General features: G+C 40.3%; 1 protein-coding gene across 3 annotated transcripts in view; it reads right to left on the reverse strand.

Moving 5' to 3' along the window:
* The window catches only part of LOC127430545 (angiomotin-like), a 53,616-nt gene that overhangs the window by 10,145 nt on the left and 22,671 nt on the right, over positions 1-20,800 (reverse strand). For all 3 annotated transcript variants that reach the window (XM_051680362.1, XM_051680363.1, XM_051680364.1), the window contains 10 exons: positions 20,152-20,295; positions 19,310-19,370; positions 16,669-17,668; positions 15,089-15,605; positions 12,964-13,108; positions 8,464-8,556; positions 8,150-8,295; positions 6,645-6,794; positions 3,477-3,667; positions 1,794-2,176 (listed from right to left, as the gene is read on the reverse strand). In XM_051680362.1, the coding sequence (XP_051536322.1) occupies positions 1,794-2,176; positions 3,477-3,667; positions 6,645-6,794; positions 8,150-8,295; positions 8,464-8,556; positions 12,964-13,108; positions 15,089-15,605; positions 16,669-17,668; positions 19,310-19,370 (2,686 nt within the window). In that variant the 5' untranslated portion in view covers positions 20,152-20,295. The remainder of the gene's footprint in view (positions 1-1,793; positions 2,177-3,476; positions 3,668-6,644; positions 6,795-8,149; positions 8,296-8,463; positions 8,557-12,963; positions 13,109-15,088; positions 15,606-16,668; positions 17,669-19,309; positions 19,371-20,151; positions 20,296-20,800) is intronic.

The following is a 20,800-nucleotide window of genomic DNA, read 5'->3' on the forward strand; positions in this document are numbered from 1 at the left end:
TGAATTAGCAGGGAGTAATACACTGATGCCTCATGACCTTTTCCAAAAGCAGTAATCACCACTTCCAGAGTATCTTGCCGCTTTATGGGGTGTATGCTACTCCCAAAAATAGTACAAAGCAGGTGGCGCAGCTGTAAATACCTAAAGAATTGAGACCTGGGGATCACAAAATGTTGAACCATATTTTCAAAGGATCTCAACACTCCACTCTCATACAAGTCACCGAGCGTACTAACCTCCATCACAATCCACTCTGTCCAGCAGAAAGGGGACTTTCCAGGAGATCAGCAGTTACAGAAATACTCAAACCAACCCATCTGGCACCAGCAATCATGCCACGGTCCAGATCACTGAGATCACATTTTTTCCCCACTCTGATGGTTGATGTGAACATTAACTGAAGCTCTTGATCCGTATCTGCATAATTTTATGCACTGCTGCCACACGATTGGCTGATTAGGTAATCGCATGGATGATTGTTGGTGCCAGATGGGCTGGTTTGAGTACTTCTGTAACTGCTGATCTCCTGGGATTTTCACGCACTCTAGAATTTACTCCAAATGGTCCCAAAAACTAAAAACATCCAGTGAGCGGCAGTTCTGTGGACAGAAATGCCTTGTTGATGGGAGAGGTCAACAGAGAATGGCCAGACTGGTTCGAACTGACAAAGTCTACGGTAACTCAGATAACCGCTCTGTACAATTGTGGTGAGAAGAATATCATCTCAGAATGCTATTCTGACATGCGGTTGGCTCTGTTTTGGTGGCACAAGGGGGACCTACACAATATTAGGCAGGTGGTTTTAATGTTGTGGCTGATCGTGTATATGTGTTCGGTAATTGAACTGCATTATTGAACAATAACATGCTGTCCAAAATTATCCTAGCAATATTAACCAGGGGTAGGTAGCGGTGTAGTGTTGGGGATGTTTTTTACATTTTTTATTGAACTATGCTACAAGCTGAACATCAAAAAACATCAGTGTTTATTACTTGTGCCAGTGTTACTGTGTCACATTCATTTTTGATAGTGACACCTCATCTGTTTATATCACTTATCTGTATACTTTATTATAGATCAGGGGTTCATATACATCCTCACTCTCTTTTTCTCTCTCACCCTGCTAGACAATTTCTCAATGTTCTTCTATCACAGAAGGGTGACTTTTCCTCTCTGAAGGGAGAGCATGCATGTGAATTGCAGTTGATACTTTCACAACAAAAACCAACAACACAAAAGCTTGTAAGTCATTTGATTTATAGAACATCCATTTGCACGTAAGTCCAACTGCTGATTGCATGCAGGTCAATCATATTACTTGAGCCGTAAGGGGGCGCTAGAACACAAAGAAAAATTAATGAGATGAGATGTCATTCAAGTTAGAGCTAATGTTTTTTTCTGTTGCCAGATGTGGAAGAATGTCGCTAAATCAGACAGCAAAAGTCAATAAAATTGTAGCTGGCCGCTAGATGAGTCAAGCGAAAATCTAGCAACAAAGTCGCAAAATTGGCAACAGTGCTTTGATGACAAAAACAGAAGTTAGAGGAAGAGTTTTCTTCACCCTATTAAAAGTTGATAAGCCCATTTATTTAGCTCTGCATGATTATTTAATTATTTGCATTTAGATTAGTTTTTTCCCTGTTGTCTGAGACCCAATCAGAACATGATTATAAACTAGCCATATAATCAAGGATAATTAGGAAAGCGAAATAACCAGTTGAGAACCACTGGATTAAACTGTACTGACAGTAATGCAAGTGTTACCTCTTCAACATAACTTTAAACTTTCTTACCAAGACTGCCCTTCCAGCTGCGGTCCTCCCTGCGTTCCTCTGTGATTGGGCTGCTTCCGCTGAGTCCTAGAGAGTGTGAGAGCAGCCCAGAGCCTGTGGAGCTGCCGGTGCCTGTGGCAATGGACATGAGGGACTTGGAGGGCCGCATGGCCGGGGCATCAAGTTTGCTGGCTGGTTCTTTGCGGGAGCGCTGGTGCAGCACCTTTATCATGGCGTCCTTCTCGATGATCTGCGCGTGCAGATTCTTGATTCTGCTCTCCATGTCCAGACAGCGGCGGTTGGCCATCAGGATCTCCTCCTCCTCTTTCTGGATACGTGCCTCCACTGAAGTGTCGTAGCTGCTGCTTGGAGAGTGGCTGATGATGGCGGCGGAAGACGTGTCTCTGGATAGGGCCAGATGTTAGATGTTAAACACACATGCATGCACACACCAAAGCCAGTGATAAAACAGGGTTAATAATGTTTTCAAGAAGATTTTTGGTTTTCAATTTTCCAGTTTAGTTTTCAGTATGTTTCAATGATGCATAAATAGTTTTTATTTCATTTTCTATCCAAGGTCAACTTTACTTTTCCTTTTCCCAGGATACACCGATTAGTCAAAAGTCTGGCTTGCAAGACTAACTTAAAGCTGAATTGTGTAATTTCTACAGCACTAGAAATGTACAAATAAAAATGATTTGACTTGATTTGACTTTTGTTACTGTTTTTTTCTACTTTGGCAATAAAATCTCAATGTTCTCTCTTTGCACTGTCAAACGCCAGTGCTAAAGCATTTTACTAATCAGAAATGTGCATAATTAATTCTGATTCAAAGTAATGGCCAGCATCATCCAATCAATGACAACCATGTTAAAAATATACAATTATACTTTATAAATTCTGAATCTATGTACTGATTATCATTGTCCCATGTCTGCCAAACATGTTAAGTGGTCCAAACAGCATCTGCAGCCTGAAACTGAACTTTTGGTCGGATTTTAGAAGTGAATGCACTAGGCTGCATAAGTAAGCTATAGGATGATCTCTTGATTCCTTCCTCCCTTTTTAGTGAATGACTTAACCTACAGTGAGCTGTCTGTCTTCAGTGGTCTCAGAACATTTGAAATACACCTTATTTTCATTCTAACTCCATATACAGTCTCTGAAAGCAACATTTTCCATCTTTTGAATGCACCCATTGATACTTACTGTGATAATGCACCTTATATATAGGATTATAATATAGGATTTCTAAGTGAAAAATAGCCCTATAGTACTCGGCTGCGGTCGCTGTTTAACAGCGTGTCTTTCGCAATAAATCAAAGACATTTTCTAAACGGCACATCGGATGAAACTAGAGACTCTAGTCTTTTGTCTCAAACAGGTTTCAATGTAAAAACTTAATGAGGTTTCTAACCAGATGTAGTTTTGTTGGGATAAGAGAAAGTATTTTAACACAGAAAAAAAGTTACACACTTTAGCTTTAGATCGGACTAGCATTAATTACATTTTTCTCTGTCACTGTTTTTTTTCATTCCGATTGCAGTGCACATTTACAGCTGAGGTTTAATTTTTCTGTCTGTAAATGTTTTTATGTCTACTTTAACAAAAATACATTTGACTGGAAGTTTTGTGCTAATATCCTTGAGAAAGCATGTGCAACCTACTACATTCCTACACTTTTAGGGAAGTTCACTTGTTTACCTCTGTGTGGCCACAGAAGCAGCAGCGTCCAGTGCAAACTGTCTCATGACGCTCTCCTCAAGGTATTTCTGTTCCCATTTGGTCATGTCGGCCTCCAGGGCTAAAATCCTCTCCTCCTTTTCTCTCAGGTGCTCCATCAGAGCTGCCGTGCTGAACTCGGGGCCAACTGTATTCTGAGAACCACCCTGTCTCTAAAACAGAAAGAGAAACAGAGGTGTAACTCTTTGAAAAAATTGTTCATAACCAAACTCTGGAGGTATGAGGTATTTGAAAACAGCATAAAAAAGCTGCAACTTTATAGAAGTCAATATGCATTTTAATTATTTTGTTACACTGAAATGCTTTTGAGTTAAATCTAAGCGTTATCAGTTATCACTGTCAGCCCTGACATAAATTTCACATAGCAGAAATATTTAGACATTTAACTCTTCGAAGAATAAAACAAACAAACTGTAAACATCTACATTATTATTACTCAACCTGAGGCTAATGAGCCTCATAAAACGGGCCTTTAAAAAATAGATTTGTGGCTCCCTTTTCCCCCCAAATTCTTTACTTTTGAGCCTTGGTGGCTGAAAAAACAGCATTTAGTATCACTGTAACTCATTAGCTAGCTAGCTTTGTCTCAGTGCAGCTTCCACTCAGGTGAGAAAATGAACATTCAAAGAGGAGTGAAAGCTTGATCAGTATTGACTAGTGTAGGAAGTGTATCTCTGCTCTGTGGCGCTGAAATCTCAGAATTTTAGAGAGATCAAATTTCATGCATACAGAAGAAATTGGTCAAGTTGGTTTCTAAACTAGCTAAGGTCAAGTACCACTAATCTGAAGTATGCAGATCTCATCTGAAGGTTGTTTCAGGTGTCTGGGTTGCAGGAACAGCACACAGGAAGAATGTCCACTATCATGACACCTAATGAAGAATACAGCTGTCTGCTATGCCTCTCTCTCTCCCTCTCCAACACACACACACACACACACCTAGCTGCAACCTTTCTTCCAGATTAGGGACTAGTAAAATACTGGGTTGGACACACAGGAAGAGGGTATGAAGGGAAATGGACAATCTCCAGAAGGACAGAAAGTGAGAGAAAGCTCCTGCTGACTGCAGCTTAGACTTATCCATTTATGGACGATACTTTAACAGACTGTGTAGAAAGGAAACATTGCAAACTTCACATTCCTCTGGAGTTTAATATATTATGTTTACGCTGTAATTTTGAGTGTATTAAGTTGCATTTGTACAATGCTTCTGCTTATTAGTTTCAGCTCTAACATGGTTGGCCGGCTTCATGTAATTTCAGGGAGTCAGTGTACACAGGTTTTATCAGTCTGCAGGGAAACAATGTCAGATTTACAAGGTACCAGGCTGATACAATGAGTGCTTTTGAGGAAGAACTAGTCACTGAAGTTTTTCAAAGTTTATGGCCTCAAACCTTTGAAAGATTTTGTTTGAGACAGCAAAACAAGATATCTTTGAGCACAACTGAATATTCTGCTTTGCTCTCCGGGTTGAGTCCATTTTCAGATTTAACCATTACTAAACATCATGTAAAAAATGTAGAGGGACACCGATAATCAGTTTGAATAATTTCACTTTAGCGTAAAACAAAGACAAATCGTGCAAAGTCTTCAGCCACGTCCACAATAATATGTTTTCAGTTGAAAACAGAAATTGGAGACTTTAGAAAACACTCTCTAGTAGAGGCTGATTTAAAGAATGTTAAAAAAAAACAAAAAAAAACATTGTAGTCTATTCTTACTGTGACCGGTACAGACAGAGAGGCTGCATGAGTCAAAAATGAGTAAAATCCCAGATGTGTGTTTGTTGTGCAACCAAAAGACCATTAATAACTCTGCTCACACAAACACACAATGTATTACAATATATTTGAACATGGTCATATGGGCAAATAAATAATGGATGAGCAGTAATTCATCAACAGTAGATCATTATTCATCAAAAGTGGATCATCAGTGATCACTTGTCAATTGTCATGTGTATTTCTTTTTTTTTTTACATTTCGCACTTAAAATCATAACTTAGGCTAGTGATGGTGACAGAGTCTTGGCTCCGTTACAATGCTCTATATGTAAAAGGTCACCAAATTAAGCTTTTTGTAGCCTATATACAGTATTCACGAGATGAAAGGTTTTTGCCACAGAGGAACATGGAGTAATAAAAAAAAAACAACTATTGAAAAACGGCAGATTTTTGCCGGTAACCAATAGCTCCAAAGAGCAACAATCAGCAATGATTTATCGGTAAAACCAATCTGATGGTTGACCTCTACTCCCTAGCACTGCATACTTTGGAATATGATGATTTTTTTGGGGGGGGGGGGGGTTTCCCCTTTTTCTCCCAATTTGGAATGCCCAATTCCCAATGCGCTCTAAGTCCTCGTGGTCGCATAGTGATTCGCCTCAGTCCGTGTGGCGGAGGACGAATCCCAGTTGCCTCCGCGTCTGAGACAGTCAACCCGCGCATCTTATCACGTGGCTTGTTGAGCGCGTTGCCACAGAGACATAGCGCGTGTGGAGGCTTCACGCCATCCACCGCGGCAACCATGCTCAATTCACCATGCGCCCCACCAAGAACAAACCACATTATAGCGACCACGAGGAGGTTACCCCATGTGACTCTACCCTCCCTAGCAACCGGGCCAATTTGGTTGCTTAGGAGACCTGGCTGGAGTCACTCAGCACGCCCTGGGATTCGAACTAGCGAACTCCAAGGGTGGTAGCCAGCGTATTTTACCACTGAGCTACCTAGGCCCCCCTGGAATATGATGATTTTAGCAAACAGGATCTGTAATAGAGTGGACATGTCCTTAGATTCCAAAATACAAATTTTTTTACATTATATCAATATAGTGAAGGGCAAGTGTAAGTTGTTAATGTCAATAATACGGGTGAATTGAATATTTGTTGACTATGCTCAAAATTAGACTCTTAAAGCCGTTTGTTCAACTTGAGAAATAAGACATGAACAATTTTGTTGCTATTGGATCTAAAAGCAGAAATATGTTGGTCAGACGGCCACTTCCTGTCTAAGTGGGCGGTTCTTGTGCACCCGAATTTATGCTGATAGTCAAGAGTCTGGCTATTCGTGACTTATATTCATAAATAGAGCTAGTCAAGTGTGTGCGTGTATGAGTGTGCATCTCGTACCTGTTGCATGCGCAGTGATTCCAGCTCTCTCTCGAGCCGAGTGCGCAGCCGGTGCTCGAGTTGTTCTCTCTTCTCACAGGCAGCCTGAAGCTGTGCTAGAGCCTGCTGCATTCGCTCTACCTTCTCCACATACACCTGCTTTTTCTTCAGCTATACAAACACAAAAATCAGGTCAGGCCATGCTGCAACCAAAAGCCCACCCACCATCCACCTTACAATGCCCCCTTGTCTCCTCCAACCCCTCTCTCCTCTACATCTCTCAAATCCACCAGCGGTCATAATTGAAGCCAAAATGAATGGCCCAATTTAGCTCAGGGCGGAACAACATAATACAGAAGTGCCAGTGGAGAAAGCACAGAAGTATTTGGGTCCTGTTTGGAAGGGGTGGGTGGAGAGGGCAAGAATTCAGCCATCTTTAAGTCCTTTCATGGCAGACAACTCAAGAGGCTTTGTTAGGGGAACAAGTGGGCGTTTGTGACAAGGCAGAACAAAAGTGGAATGGCCCGGTGCATTTTGGGACATAAGGGTGCGCACCCCGTTCAGCACGGGCCAAAGGGCCATCTGGAAGCAAGCCAGGGGAGCTCAACCACAGACTCCAACTGTTACAGATACTCAAGAGTGGAGTTCACAACAGTCAAAACTACTTTGGTTTGAAGGTTTTTTTTTCAAGCTTTCTCCCCCATTGAAGCTTTTTTTTGGCCTCAATAGACCTTGTGTGGTTTCAGAGATGGTTGTGGCCAACGGTTCACTCGAGCTTAAAGATCTTAACTGCAGCAATGAGGAGATGACGGGAAGAACTTCAAAGAACTTGTGAAGTTTGAGCTGAAACATTGTGGTGGATGTACCATAGGGATGTGTTTGAGGATAAGTGAGTTGTGACTATATGAAATGTCAATTCGAATCACTATGAAATAAAAAATGACCCCATTTGATTTCTTAACACAGGCTAATGGTCTTATTGTGCACAAAACATTGGTGCACATTATTCCAATGAAACAAATCTTTTTTTTCTTTGTGATCTTTCATTAAAATAGAATTACTTTCCTTTTCGGCAGACATAACCAATTCCTCTTATTTTTCAACCTCCATTCTGCTATGTAATGCCCACTTTTTTACAATCCACTCAATTCCAGATGGATAAAATCAAGTCGCTCTATATTTTTCAATTTGAATAGTATCTGGAATATATCAATCACTCTCTAAAATCACTTTAGCAAACTGGTGCTAAACAGGCAAACTGCCTCAGCACTACATCTGGATTGAATCATCTGATGATTCAGCAACTCCTCAGGCAAATATTTGAAATAGTTTGCATTCATTAACAATGTTATGAACGAAACACACTGCATGCACTGAGATGACACTTCATTAATTTAGAGTGTTCACATGAAAACCAAATTATTTGTGAACAGAAGACATTTTTTGAACAGAAGGATGAACATCTACATAAACGCACTAAAGTGCACTACTAATTCCTAAAATGCTACAGGGGTACCAAAGCTTACCTCCTCTTCCAGTTTGACCACTTTGGCTTGGGCGTTGTTCAAGGCCTGATCACGAATCTCTATGTGCCTGCGCTGGTCCTCATTGGTGGAGCGAAGCGAATTCATCTCGATATCCAGCTTTTCCTTCTCTCTCTGAGTCTCTTTATCTAAAAAATGAGAAAAATAAGGTAATTCTTCAAAATGAGTCTCTTTTCCTATATTTCTCATCTGTTGTCCATGCTTACAAATCAACAGTATTTCAAAACAAATCGTAAGTGCAGCACATTGGCTTCAAGGGAGTTCTAGATTTCCTCTAGATTGCGATGTCCACTCACTCTGAGCCAGAAGCTGCGAGATGGTTTTCCGATTGTCCTCTGTGCCTTCACACTCCTTCGCGGCTAACTGCTTGTTGGCCGTTTCCATTCGCTCTATTAAAAAAAAAAAAAAGAAAAAAGAAAAAGGAAAAAAGAAAATGCCATAATACTTTCCCCCAATTTTATGGTTCACAAATCTGACATTGCTTGGAAAAGTTTGTCAATGTGCAATAGATTAAGTCAGTGTTAGAAACTTTGATACAAAAACCACAATTTGTCAAACAGCTTTTTTCATGTTAATGTAGAGGAATGCATTCATGTAAAACTTTATATGGCATCGCATTAACAAATGTGGTTATTATTTATTTGAGAAGACCACAATCAAGTCTTTCCCAAATACTAATCCCAAAATAATAACATAACGCTACTCCGACTTTGAATAAATATTCAATATTTACTTATAATAAATGCAGCAAAAAGCTATAATTATTTTAACAGATGCTTTGTGCGATATTCTCCATCCCTCCAAAATAAAGAATAATGTAGCTCGTATTCCAGGCCTCTGTACACACATAAAATTCCACTGGGACTGGTTGCTCAGCAAACTGGAAAACAAAAATCTAACAAACATTTTACATGAGCCCAAATCCCAAAGAGCGGTCTTGACATAATTCACAATGTGCTATAAAGTCAAAAAATGGCCCAGATAAAAGGGCCATTATATAGAGGGGGTTGCTGCTTTCGTGCAATGGCAAACCATTCAACAAGCAAGCAGGCCAAATGTTAAAAAATATTTCCCCATCAACCAGTGAGATGAGCATTCCAGAATCAAATGACTTTCCCCCTTCCCAATTCTTAAAGCTTCTTTATACAATCTAGATTCAAATCTAGATTTAAAATACAGATGAGAAGTAGGGATGCACCAATATTCATTTTTTTTTGGCCAATACAATACAGATTTTAACAAAAAACTGTAGGCCGATACAGGTACCAATATTTTACCTTATCTCACCGTATTTTGTCATCAGATCACTGTTGTACTTAAGAATTATGCTTTAAAAATTTACAAAGAGATACAACAGCTTTTTTACTGTTCTAACAATAAATAATTCCTATTGAACATGGACTGGATCTTTTGAACACATGACATCCCAACATTTTAAAGAGAGCCACAATGAAAGATAAATAGAAGATAAGCATATTTAAAAAGATACAAAAATAACTAAATATGATAGCATGATGATTGATAAGACAAAAAGGTTATTTGTACTTCTAAAAAATGTTTGCATTTCAAAGCAACAGAACTCACATTTTACACATTACAAATTCATACTATCCACATGCTGGGCAATTCCACGGAAATCTCAACCACATAATGAAGGAAAAAAAAAAAAAAAATTTTAACCAATGAAAGAAACCCCCCTTTTAATTTTTTTTTTTATATTGGTATAATGGATAATGCCATCCAGACCGCTAGAAGGTGCCGCTTGCTCACACAGCTCTAACTGAAGCGCTGAATGCAGACTGTATTTTGAAACATAACATTTTAAGGTTTAGTAATCGCATGAGGCTGTGTTGTGATTTAATTAATTTATCATGTAGGATTAATGGATATTATACCCATGTCTCAGAAGTCAAAATCTACTGCTTTCAAAATGTTTTGGATGGTTTCCCTCATCATGTAGCTTATAGGCAGGGTTGGGAGGGTTACTTTTGAAATGTATTCCACTAGATTACAGAATAAATGCTGTAAAATGTAATTTGTAAAGTATTTCGTTAGATTACTCAAGGTCAGTAACGTATTCTAAATACTTTGGATTACTTCTTCAGCACTGGTAGATTTTTTCACTTGTTTTGACTATAAAAACTCTGCAAGTACAGTAAGACAAAATACACATGTTAAAAATACATTCTCTGAAAAACCTTAATATCTTATGCAGTGTTGTTTCTAAAACAAGATTAATCAAATTGATCTTGTTTTAAGGATTTTTAGATATTTTTACAGGAAAACAATACAAAAATTATCATCATGAACAAGATTTTTGCCCTAATATCAAAGATCTTACTAGAAAAAATAAATTATGATCCAACATGAATTTTTTTTATAAAAAAATATGATTGTGCCTGGTAACATGTGCATGTAAAATGGCTAGAAATAGCATTTTAGCTTAGCGTAAAGCTGACAATTTACACAAGGTTTATTTCTATTTCTTCTGCTCCAAACTAACTTCAAACTTACTTCTCTGTCTGCTCGTATGAATGTAACACATCATAAGAAAGTGTTTCACTGCTGTTCAAATGCACTTTGGATCGCATCATTTATATGTATAAATGTTTTCCATCTGAAAGGACTAAATATTAAATTCAAAATACTTTTTAAATGTAACTATTCTAATTACCAATGATTTAAATTGTAACTGTAGTGGAATACAGTTACTTATATTTTGTATTTTAAATATGTAATCCCGTTACTTGTATTTCGTTACTCCCCAACCCTGCCTATAGGTAAGTGCCGCTTTCACAACGACAACGTACGTTTATGACGGTTTATCCACAGTAACGTGAGAACGAGAAAGAAAAAAATTAAACATTACATGTTCTTAGGAGTGCCAACCCTTCTATACATATTGTGACTATTATTATTTCTTACATTGTTTTTACAAAGAGTGTTACTAATTATAAATAAACCATCAGTTTTTCATATAGGCATTTTCATGTTTATAACCGATATGCAGATGGTTTTAATTTGGTCAATAACTGGCCGATAAATACAGGCAGCCGATACATCTGCACATCCCTAATGAGAAGATAAATAGAAGATTTTAAAATAAGTGGTGTTTGTATTGATTGTTGCCAGGGCGTAGATATCCCAACTATGACCAATAGCAATAGCGACTCTTGTCTTAGCAAACACCACTAATTATTGATAAGGAATATACAAAGGCAAAATCTAAGTTTGAATAATAGCAGAAGTGGTATATCAGGCTGAAAAAAGTATGAGAAACATGTAGTGAAAGAGAGAAGGGTAAGTGAGAGGGAAGAAAAATGTTGCTATAAAACTCTGGGAGCTCCCTGTGGACTTGAAGTCTGGGCACACTGCCATAAATCAGGGCTTCTCTGTTCTCTGCTGGACTAAAGAACACAGTGAGGCACGGTCGTTGAGGTGGCCACGCTCAAGCTGAGTGAGCCTGCTGTCAGCAGCAGAGAAATGAGCCAACAGCAGAGAAATGAGTCAGAGAGACTGTTGCTCTGGACTCCAAGAGATACTGGACAGGGCTACTAAACATCAAACAAAAGAAAGCAAACTAAATGAAAATTCAAATGCCTTGAGCTTTGGAGAAGAATAAGAAGCCTTGTTGATTGGGAAAGACAGAACATTGGAGCCAGGTGGGACCACCTCGACATAATGGTGAAGTGTATTCAATTTTTTCTTTGTTGAAATACTTTCTTGTATCCCAGCTTAATATACAGAGACAACTCTAAGTAGGTTGAATCCACCAAAAAGTGTAACACTTTGGTTCTGTGGCGCTTTTAAATATTGCTAATTGAGCGTCCTGAGTAGCCCGACATTAATGGAGCTCAACCAATAGTTGAGGGGCAGGACTACCTGTGTGTCTAAACAATGACACATTTCACCTTTAGTCCTTAGGTTACATTGGTAGAATTGTGTTGAAACCATAAACAGATGACCAAAATATAGTCATTCATTTAAGGTGAAAGGAACAAGTGCATTTGATAACTCTTCTCATTTCAGCTGTCCTTAAATGTAAAAAATAACATGGTCTGGTATTAATGAGACCCAGATATGTGAGCAAAGTATAAACTAAAACTTTAGTGCAAAACATTGTGCAAAATGAATTAAAACTTTTAAAAATATAAAAAAATTGGGGGCCTAGGTTGCTCAGCAAGTATTGATGCTGACTACCACCCCTGGAGTCACAAGTTTGAATCCAGGGTGTGCTGAGTGACTCAAGCCAGGTCTCCTAAGCAACCAAATTGGCCCGGTTGCTAGAGAGGGTAGAGTCACATGGTGTAACCTCCTCATGGTCACTATAATGTGTAGTTCTCACTCTCAGTGGGACACATGGTGAGTTGTGCGTAGATGCCGTGGAGACGTAGTGCGTGTGGAGGCCTACGCTATTCTCCGCGGTAACGCACTCAAGAAGCCACATGATAAGATGCGCGGATTGACGGTCTCAGACACGGAGACAACTGAGATTCGTCCTCCGCCACCCAGATTGAGGCGAGTCACTACGCCACCACAAGGACTTAAGAGTGCATTGGGAATTGGGCAGAAAAGGGGAGAAAATAAAAAATAAAATAAATAAATATTAAAAAATTACACAAATATGCTTAGGAGTCTTACTTATAATAAGATCTTGATACAGTGGCCAGATAAAATTAATTATCAATCCCTTTTTAATAGTTTTTTCATAATACACCTAATAAGAGTGTTAATAACATGGTATTTTAAAGATTACAAAAACACACTGTAGTTTTATTATCTTGCTGCGTTCTTACCTCTCAGGTCTCTGTTGAAGTCATGCAGCCTGCGCACCTCCAACTCCAACTTATTCCTCATGGTCTTCTCCAGAGCTTCCCTCTTTGAGGACGATTTGGCCAGGTTCTCATAGGCTTCAGACACCATCTGAATCTCAGTCTCCAGCTGCAAAAAAAAAAAGAAGCATTAACAATCTTGTGGTCTTATAGAAAGATGAGCAGATGAATGTTCTGAATTCAGAGGGATAAAAACCCTGCATGGACGCAAAGAGAGTTTTGTTCACGGTATACAAGCTTGGATTGGAACCGCCTTTACTGCTTTGGAAATACACAAATCATCCCTTTCAAAGAATAAATCCAAGCCTCTTCTAGATCTTTGAGTAGGCAAATTTCCTGTATTTTGGAGCAGTCTCACAGTTATGAGATTTCTACCTTCTACTTAAGTCGGGTAGCTGGTACCCGAAATATTCTGGTACAGTGCATCCAGAAAGTATTCACAGCGCTTCACTTTTTCCACATTTTGTTATGTTACAGCCTTATTCCAAAATGGATTAAATTCTTTATTTTCCTCAAAATTCTACAAACAATACCCCATAATGACAACGTGAAATTAGTTTGTTTGAAATCTTTGCAAATTTATCAAAAATAAAAAACGAAAAAAAAAAAAAAAAAAATCACATGTACATAAGTATTCACAGCCTTTGCCATGACACTCAAAATTGAGCTCAGGTGCATCCTGTTTCCACTGATCATCCTTGAGATGTTTCTACAACTTGATTGGAGTCCACCTGTGGTAAATTCAGTTGATTGGACATGATTTGGAAAGGCACACACCTGTCTATATAAGGTCCCACAGTTAACAGTGCATGTCAGAGCACAAACCAAGCCATGAAGTCCAAGGAATTGTAGGTATGCCTCCGAGACAGGATTGTATCGAGGCACAGATCTGGGGAAGGGTACAGAATCATTTCTGCAGCATTGAAGGTACCAATGAGCACAGTGGCCTCCATCATCTGTAAATGGAAGAAGTTTGGAACTACTAGGACTCTTCCTATAGCTGGCCACCCGGCCAAACTGAGCGATCAGGGGAGAAGGGCCTTAGTCAGGGAGGTGAACAAGAACCCGATGGTCACTCTGACAGAGCTCCAGCATTTCTCTGTGGAGAGAGGAGAACCTTCCAGAAGAACAACCTGTCAACCAATCAGGCCTGTATGGTAGAGTGGCCAGACGGAAGCCACTCCTCAGTAAAAGGCACATGACAGCCCACCTGGAGTTTGCCAAAAGGCACCTGAAGGACTCTCAGACCATGAGAAACAAAGATTGAACTCTTTGGCCTGAATGGCAAGCGTCATGTCTGGAGGAAACCAGGCACCGCTCATCACCTGGCCAATATCATCCCTACAGTGAAGCATGGTGGTGGCAACATCATGCTGTGGGGATGTTTTTCAGCGGCAGGAACTGGGAGACTAGTCAGGATCGAGGGAAAGATGAATGCAGCAATGTACAGAGACATCCTTGATGAAAACCTGCTCCAGAGCGCTCTGGACCTCGACTGGGGCAAAGGTTCATCTTCCAACAGGACAACGACCCTAAGCACACAGCCAAGATAACAAAGGAGTGGCTCCGGGACAACTCAATGTGAATGTCCTTGAGTGGCCCAGACTCTAACCCGATTGAACATCTCTGGAGAGATCTGAAAATGGTTGTGCACCGACGCTCCCCATCCAACCTGATGGAGCTTGAGAGGTCTTGCAAAGAAGAATGGGAGAAACTGCCCAAAAATAGGTGTGCCAAGCTTGTAGCATCATACTCAAAAAGACTTGAGGCTGTAATTGGTGCCAAAGGTGCTTCAACAAAGTAATGAGCAAAGCTGTGAATACTTATGTACATGTGATTTTTTTCCGTTTTTTATTTTTAATAAATTTGCAAAGATTTCAAACAAACTTCTTTCACGTTGTCATTATGGGGTATTGTTTGTAGAATTTTGAGGAAAATAATGAATTTAATCCATTTTGGAATAAGGCTGTAACATAACAAAATGTGGAAAAAGTGAAGCGCTGTGAATACTTTCTAGATGCACTGTATACTGAACTGGTTTCCATATGCTCTGAAACTTTAGAATGTTAACCTTTAAAGAGGTTCTTACCTTCTGCAGTTTGGACACCTTCTCCCCACACACTTCCAGCTCTTGCTTGAGAAACCGGTTCTCCTCCGACAGCATGTCCACCATCTGCTGGGCGCGGGCAAGCATGGCATAGGGATCCCCCGGCATGGAGTGTGGGTGTGGGTAATGTTGCCCTGGATTCTGTTGCTGCTGTTGAGGGCCCTGCTGGTGGTACTGGTGCTGGTGCATGTGAAGGCCCCTGGGAGCTGAGCCGTAAGGATCATGAGGAAATCCATGGCTCCGCTGATGGGGAGGGTGTCCTGGACCTGGGCCATATGGATCACCTTGGTGGGAACCATGGCCCTGTGGGCTTCTTGCACCCATGGGGAAGGGTGATTCTCCTTGATGGCCCATGGGTGGAAGAGCATGGGAAGCAGCCAAGATGCTGCTGAGAGTGGAGGACTGGGCACGGGACAGGGAGCCCCCTGACGTAACAGAGGATGAGGGGCTGTGGTGATGGACTGACCTTTGAGAGTGACTTGAGCTCTCTTTACTGGACCTAATATGGACAAAGCAATGAATCATATTCAAATCTTAACAGATTAAAAATGTATAAACAAAATCCAAATTCAATCAAAATATAAAAAATTAGTTTGACCAATATTTTCTATCAATACCCAAACTTTTCGGTGTAACTTTAATAACATTTTAAAGTAACTTTAATTTTTTTATTTTGATAGATTAAAATATACAAACATATCAAAATTTATTTAAAATATAAGAGAAAGACAGAAAATTGGTTTGGCCAATATTTTCTACTGATATTTTCAACCAATTATCGGTTCCTTAATATCAAATTTACTGATATGGCAACAACTCATTCCTTTGTTAGTCTTGATTGTGACATTGTTTACCAATGGTAATATTGTTATAATTAATATTATTCAAATAGTCATAGTGCATATTATACATATTTCACTGTTGTAGTCTGATTACCATCGTGTCAAAAAGTAGAAATAAAACAATAAAAACAGTCCAGTCTATCATTATTGAACTCTTAAACATTAAAATAATTGGTCTCCTTTCATAAAAATAATATTGGCCAATCTGTGCAAAATAATAAATTGAACTCTCAATAACATTCAAATAAATAAATTATACTGATCCAAACATGCATAAGCAATGGCTTCTTTTAACAGATTAAATCATGGTTAGGGAACAATAACTTATCCAAAGCCCTATGTAATGCATTCCAACTGTTCAAAAAAAGGTCAACATTCCTGGTTCTCTGCAACATAATGAGAGAAACTGTCATGTTGTGACATGTTGTAGATGATTATTAGAATTCTATATGCATTCTTTTGCCATATGCCACACACTGGCTCCGAGGCGAATTAATTCAGGGAAACAGGCAAAACTGGCTTTTCCCATAACGCCTGACAACATGTCCAAGCAATGTAGGGAAGGGCTGTTTAAGACTCATCATTTGGAATTTTTCAACAACTGAAGACTCAGGAAATGTGATTTGTAACTATATTGAGCTGTGTTTCAAGGTGTAATCTTCCAGTTCCCAAACAACTCCTAAAAGTACGCCTTCTCATAGGCCTTTAAGGAAAACTCACCGGAAAGAGCCATACTCAGGTGGTGGCTGGTAGCGGACATGAGGAACATCGGTTCTGCCTGGCTGGCTGGTAGAGCGGTGGTCTGAATAGAAGTGTCCTGGCTCTTGATGCTGAGTCTGATGGTGCTGCTGTTGTTTGGGTGGAGAGGCCATTCCTTTAAAAGGATAGTCCGGTGGAGGCCCCCTGTGTGGGGGACCTGTTGGTTTATAGTAGTCTCCTGGCAGTCCAGGTGGAGGCAGCTGGGGGGAGAGAGGAGAACTGGTAACGGGCGCATGGGCCTTGACCCCACTGGTGGCCAAAGACAGCTGCATTAGTCTTTCGCTAAGAGAACGCACATGACCCTGTTTAAGATCCTTGAGTCCATCATCTTGGTGCACTTTCCCTCCACTCACTCTCTGCACTGTGGGCCGGCCCTCCGGGGGTCGCACTTTAGGGTTGCTGACGCCAGTCACGTAAAACGCAGCACCTACCGTCTGGGGAAGTTGTGGCTGAGGCTGCTGTGGCTGGTGGCCACGGAAATACTGCGACTGCACCTTGGCCTCCTCATAGGTGGGTAGATCCTCAGGATTCGGCCCCTGTCCACTCACACAGCTCCCACCACCCGATCCCGTGCCCCCACTGCCGCCGCCACCCCCTCCCGCATTGCGCGTGCTCAGCTTCTCCATGCCGCTGTCTGTCTGCAGCTCTTGGCCCTGAGGCTCCTGCCTTGCGATGTGGGAGACCATCGAGTGTTCGTCCCCTGGGCTGCCGGGGCCTGGATATCCACTCACTGGACCTTGTTGCTGTTGTTGCTGCTGCTGTTGTTGTTGCAAGGCAAGATAATTGCGGCCCTCACCATAGCGCATTTGCTCCTGTAGGAGTCGCTGCAGAACGGTGTGGCCACTACCGCTGCTACTGCTAGCCGAAGTGTCCTCGGAAACGGAGGCTGCCACCCTCATTTCCAGCTCTCGTGTCCGGCCCACCTCATGGAAGGAGGAGCTTCGGGCACGGTCCACACTCCCTGCGCAAAACATCAATGAGCTATGAGTGATAAACTTAGCCACTAAATTATATTATATGCTGCACCATAATGACACATCAAGAAAGTAGATGCCAAGTGTAAAAGCTGAAAATTAATGAAAATGGATTGAATGAGACTGACGAGTCCTCTGTATGTGCTTAAGAGGAATGCCTGAAATCTCACACCCCAACTGTCCCAAACTCTTAACACGTTGATAGCTGGGCAACAAAATAAGTAATTAAACTGTTTTCTTTGAAGAGATAGTTCACCCAAAAATGAAAATTCTGTCTTCGTATATTCACCCTTACGTTGCTCCCCATATGACTTTCTGTCTTCCATGGAACCCATATGACTTTTACTTGTCCGTGGAACACAATGACGTTAGATGTCAGGCAGAACATTAGCATTGGTCACCATCACTTTCATTGCATCTTTTTTGCACACAATGCATGTGAATTGTGACTGAGGCTAACATTCTGCCTGACATCTTTTGTGTTACACACACACACACACACACAAAAAAATTGGTGACAGAATTTTCAGTTTTGGGTTAACTATCCCTTTAAGGCCAAAATAAGTAACTTTTTTCAGCTAGGCCTAATCATTAACGATACTGTGTCCCACTTACTCAATCCTCAATTACTACCAATTTCTCCCTTGGGCATGAATACAGTTGTATTGCACTTTAAAAATTAAAAGCCCAGCATCAAGGTGTATAAGTCCATCCCTGATGCAAATCATGATACCAATACCCTTTATATGCCATCATTGTACAGCAGTTCAATTTCTTTAACATGCATTGCCGTTGATTCATCTGATTATCCAAAGCTTTAAACATGTCCCATCTCCCTTTTGTAGACTTGAGCTGTAGACACTTACAAATCACACAGAGCAATGTAAGATAACAGTGAGCTGTTAAAGAATACAAAGCCATTAAGTGGAAACCATTCCATAAGGTTTGTGCCAATGTCAGGCAAATTTTTAGTACCTCTACAACTACATCAATAATGCAAAATTAAAGGTTATCCTTTAATTTACAGTCTGTTTCTTTAAATCAATGATTCCCAACCAGGGATATGCATACTCAAGGGTGTACTTAAGCAGGGACATCATCCGGGGGACAACTGGGAACATTGTCTCAGGTTCTGGATGGGGCCCACTAAGATCCTCTGTGGGACTGGGGGAAAAGGGGCCCACCTATAAAATTTTGTCCCAGGCCCCATGAATTTTAGATGTGGCCCTGCCAGGGGGTACTTGGATCAATTTTGATTTTACTTTGTTAAACCTATAAAACAGACACTTAAAATAAACATATTAGTGCTGTCAAAAGGTTAAAATGATGATTCACAGTTTAGCTCATTATTTTTGTAGTAAACATCTTAACAACATCAGTTAATTTTTTTAAGAAATCCAGCATAGAGTTAAAAGGAGTTAAAACATACACATTTCTGTTTTAATGTCAATGAAGGAGAACTTGAGCCTTAGTGATAGGTCTGTGGGGGTAACTAAGACAAAAAAATTTGGGAAATACTGCTCTAAACTGTGTTCAAATTGGAATGGTTGCCACTACTGGCCTTGAACAGAGTTTGTAGTTTAGTGGTTATTTCACCATGTAAAAAGTAATGAAGGGGAACTTATTACGTCTATTGTTTTCTGATATTCTCCGCATTCTCAAGGAGGATGAGGCTTTTTTCCGAAACATCTGTGGTGAATAAATACATAAATGTACAGCGAGTTAGGAACCATCGGTGTACAGCTGCTTTGCAATTCAGAGAGCCAGGGAGAGAGAAGAGATACATAGAATGAAAGAAGAAAAATACATATCACAATTAACCCCTCATACTTTAACTTCCTCTTCCTATCATTTTCCCACAAACGCCACTCTTTCTCTCACTGATTCCTTAGAACCAAGGGCAGAGATGGCAACAAACAAAATGTGAAATTATATGGTCAAACAACAATGGTTAAGATGGATGAAATGATTATTGGCTACTGTTGATGGATATATGGCAATTTATGTAATGGAAAGCAGACATGTTTGGATACTTGGCAACAGGATATTTGTCAGCAACATAATGTGATGTTACTTTATCAGAATTTTTACTATGACATTCATCCAATGTGGTTGGAGCAACTTAAAAAGGGGATGGACAAATCCTTCGATCTTGGACCTTTTAAAGATAAAATAAGTTACTTATATCAAAGCTTTAAGTGCACAATGTGTTTGTTGTTAAAAGTGTTTCAAACACCTTTTAAGGTGTTTTAAGATGTTAATTTCAACCACAAAACGTTATAATCACTGCATTTTAAAAGGCAAAATTTAAACCAAACAAGTTCTACATTTTGGAAACTGGAAACCCATTGTGAGATGGAGCAGAACTGAACTAACTGTTACCTTGTAACGGTTCCTTTTGTTCCATCTCAGCTAAGTTAAACTTTAGTCTTTACATACTTACTCTACTGTATTGGACCAGGTCACCTACCCGTGTGGCTGATGTAGCTGCTGTCGTGCGTCACTATTGGCTGCTCATGGTGCTGACATTCGCAGGAGTCACTGCTCTGAAGAAGCTCCTCAAGTCGCTCCAAAACACACAGGCGGTCCGTGAGGTCCCGTACGCCAAGCCACTCTGAAACAGGAAGGCAGCCATGCGAGTTAGAACAATGGGGGTGGGGTCCAAAGACAACCAGAGGGGCTTTTTTGGGGGTTGAGGAGAGAAGTATATTTCATGTGGAATTCTGGGGATATGAAGTTCATTCGTTTCCGGATTGTGATGGAGTCAAAAATTAAATACCCTTGCTTTTTTACCCCCTTACAGTCATCTGAGACCACTGCAGCTGTGTAGTACACAAATACCACCCTGAACTACTAGACTAAGATCAGTCAAAACTTCAGACACAAGCACACACTATGGTTTAAATAAGTGAAGCCGATTTCAGATTAGAGGGTACAGATAGAATGGGACAGAGGTTAAATTCAAACACAGGATGTGCATAGTTTTGATGGATTACTCAAGGGGATTTAAGGTGGTGTAAGCAAAATAATGTAATCTCTAAGGAAACAGTGTAACATTGAATCTAGAGCAGGGATGGGCAACTGGCAGCCCGCAGGCCGTATACGGCCCTCTGTATCGT

Source organism: Myxocyprinus asiaticus, chromosome 40 (genome assembly GCF_019703515.2).
Source record: "Myxocyprinus asiaticus isolate MX2 ecotype Aquarium Trade chromosome 40, UBuf_Myxa_2, whole genome shotgun sequence".
Classification (NCBI taxonomy): domain Eukaryota; kingdom Metazoa; phylum Chordata; class Actinopteri; order Cypriniformes; family Catostomidae; genus Myxocyprinus; species Myxocyprinus asiaticus.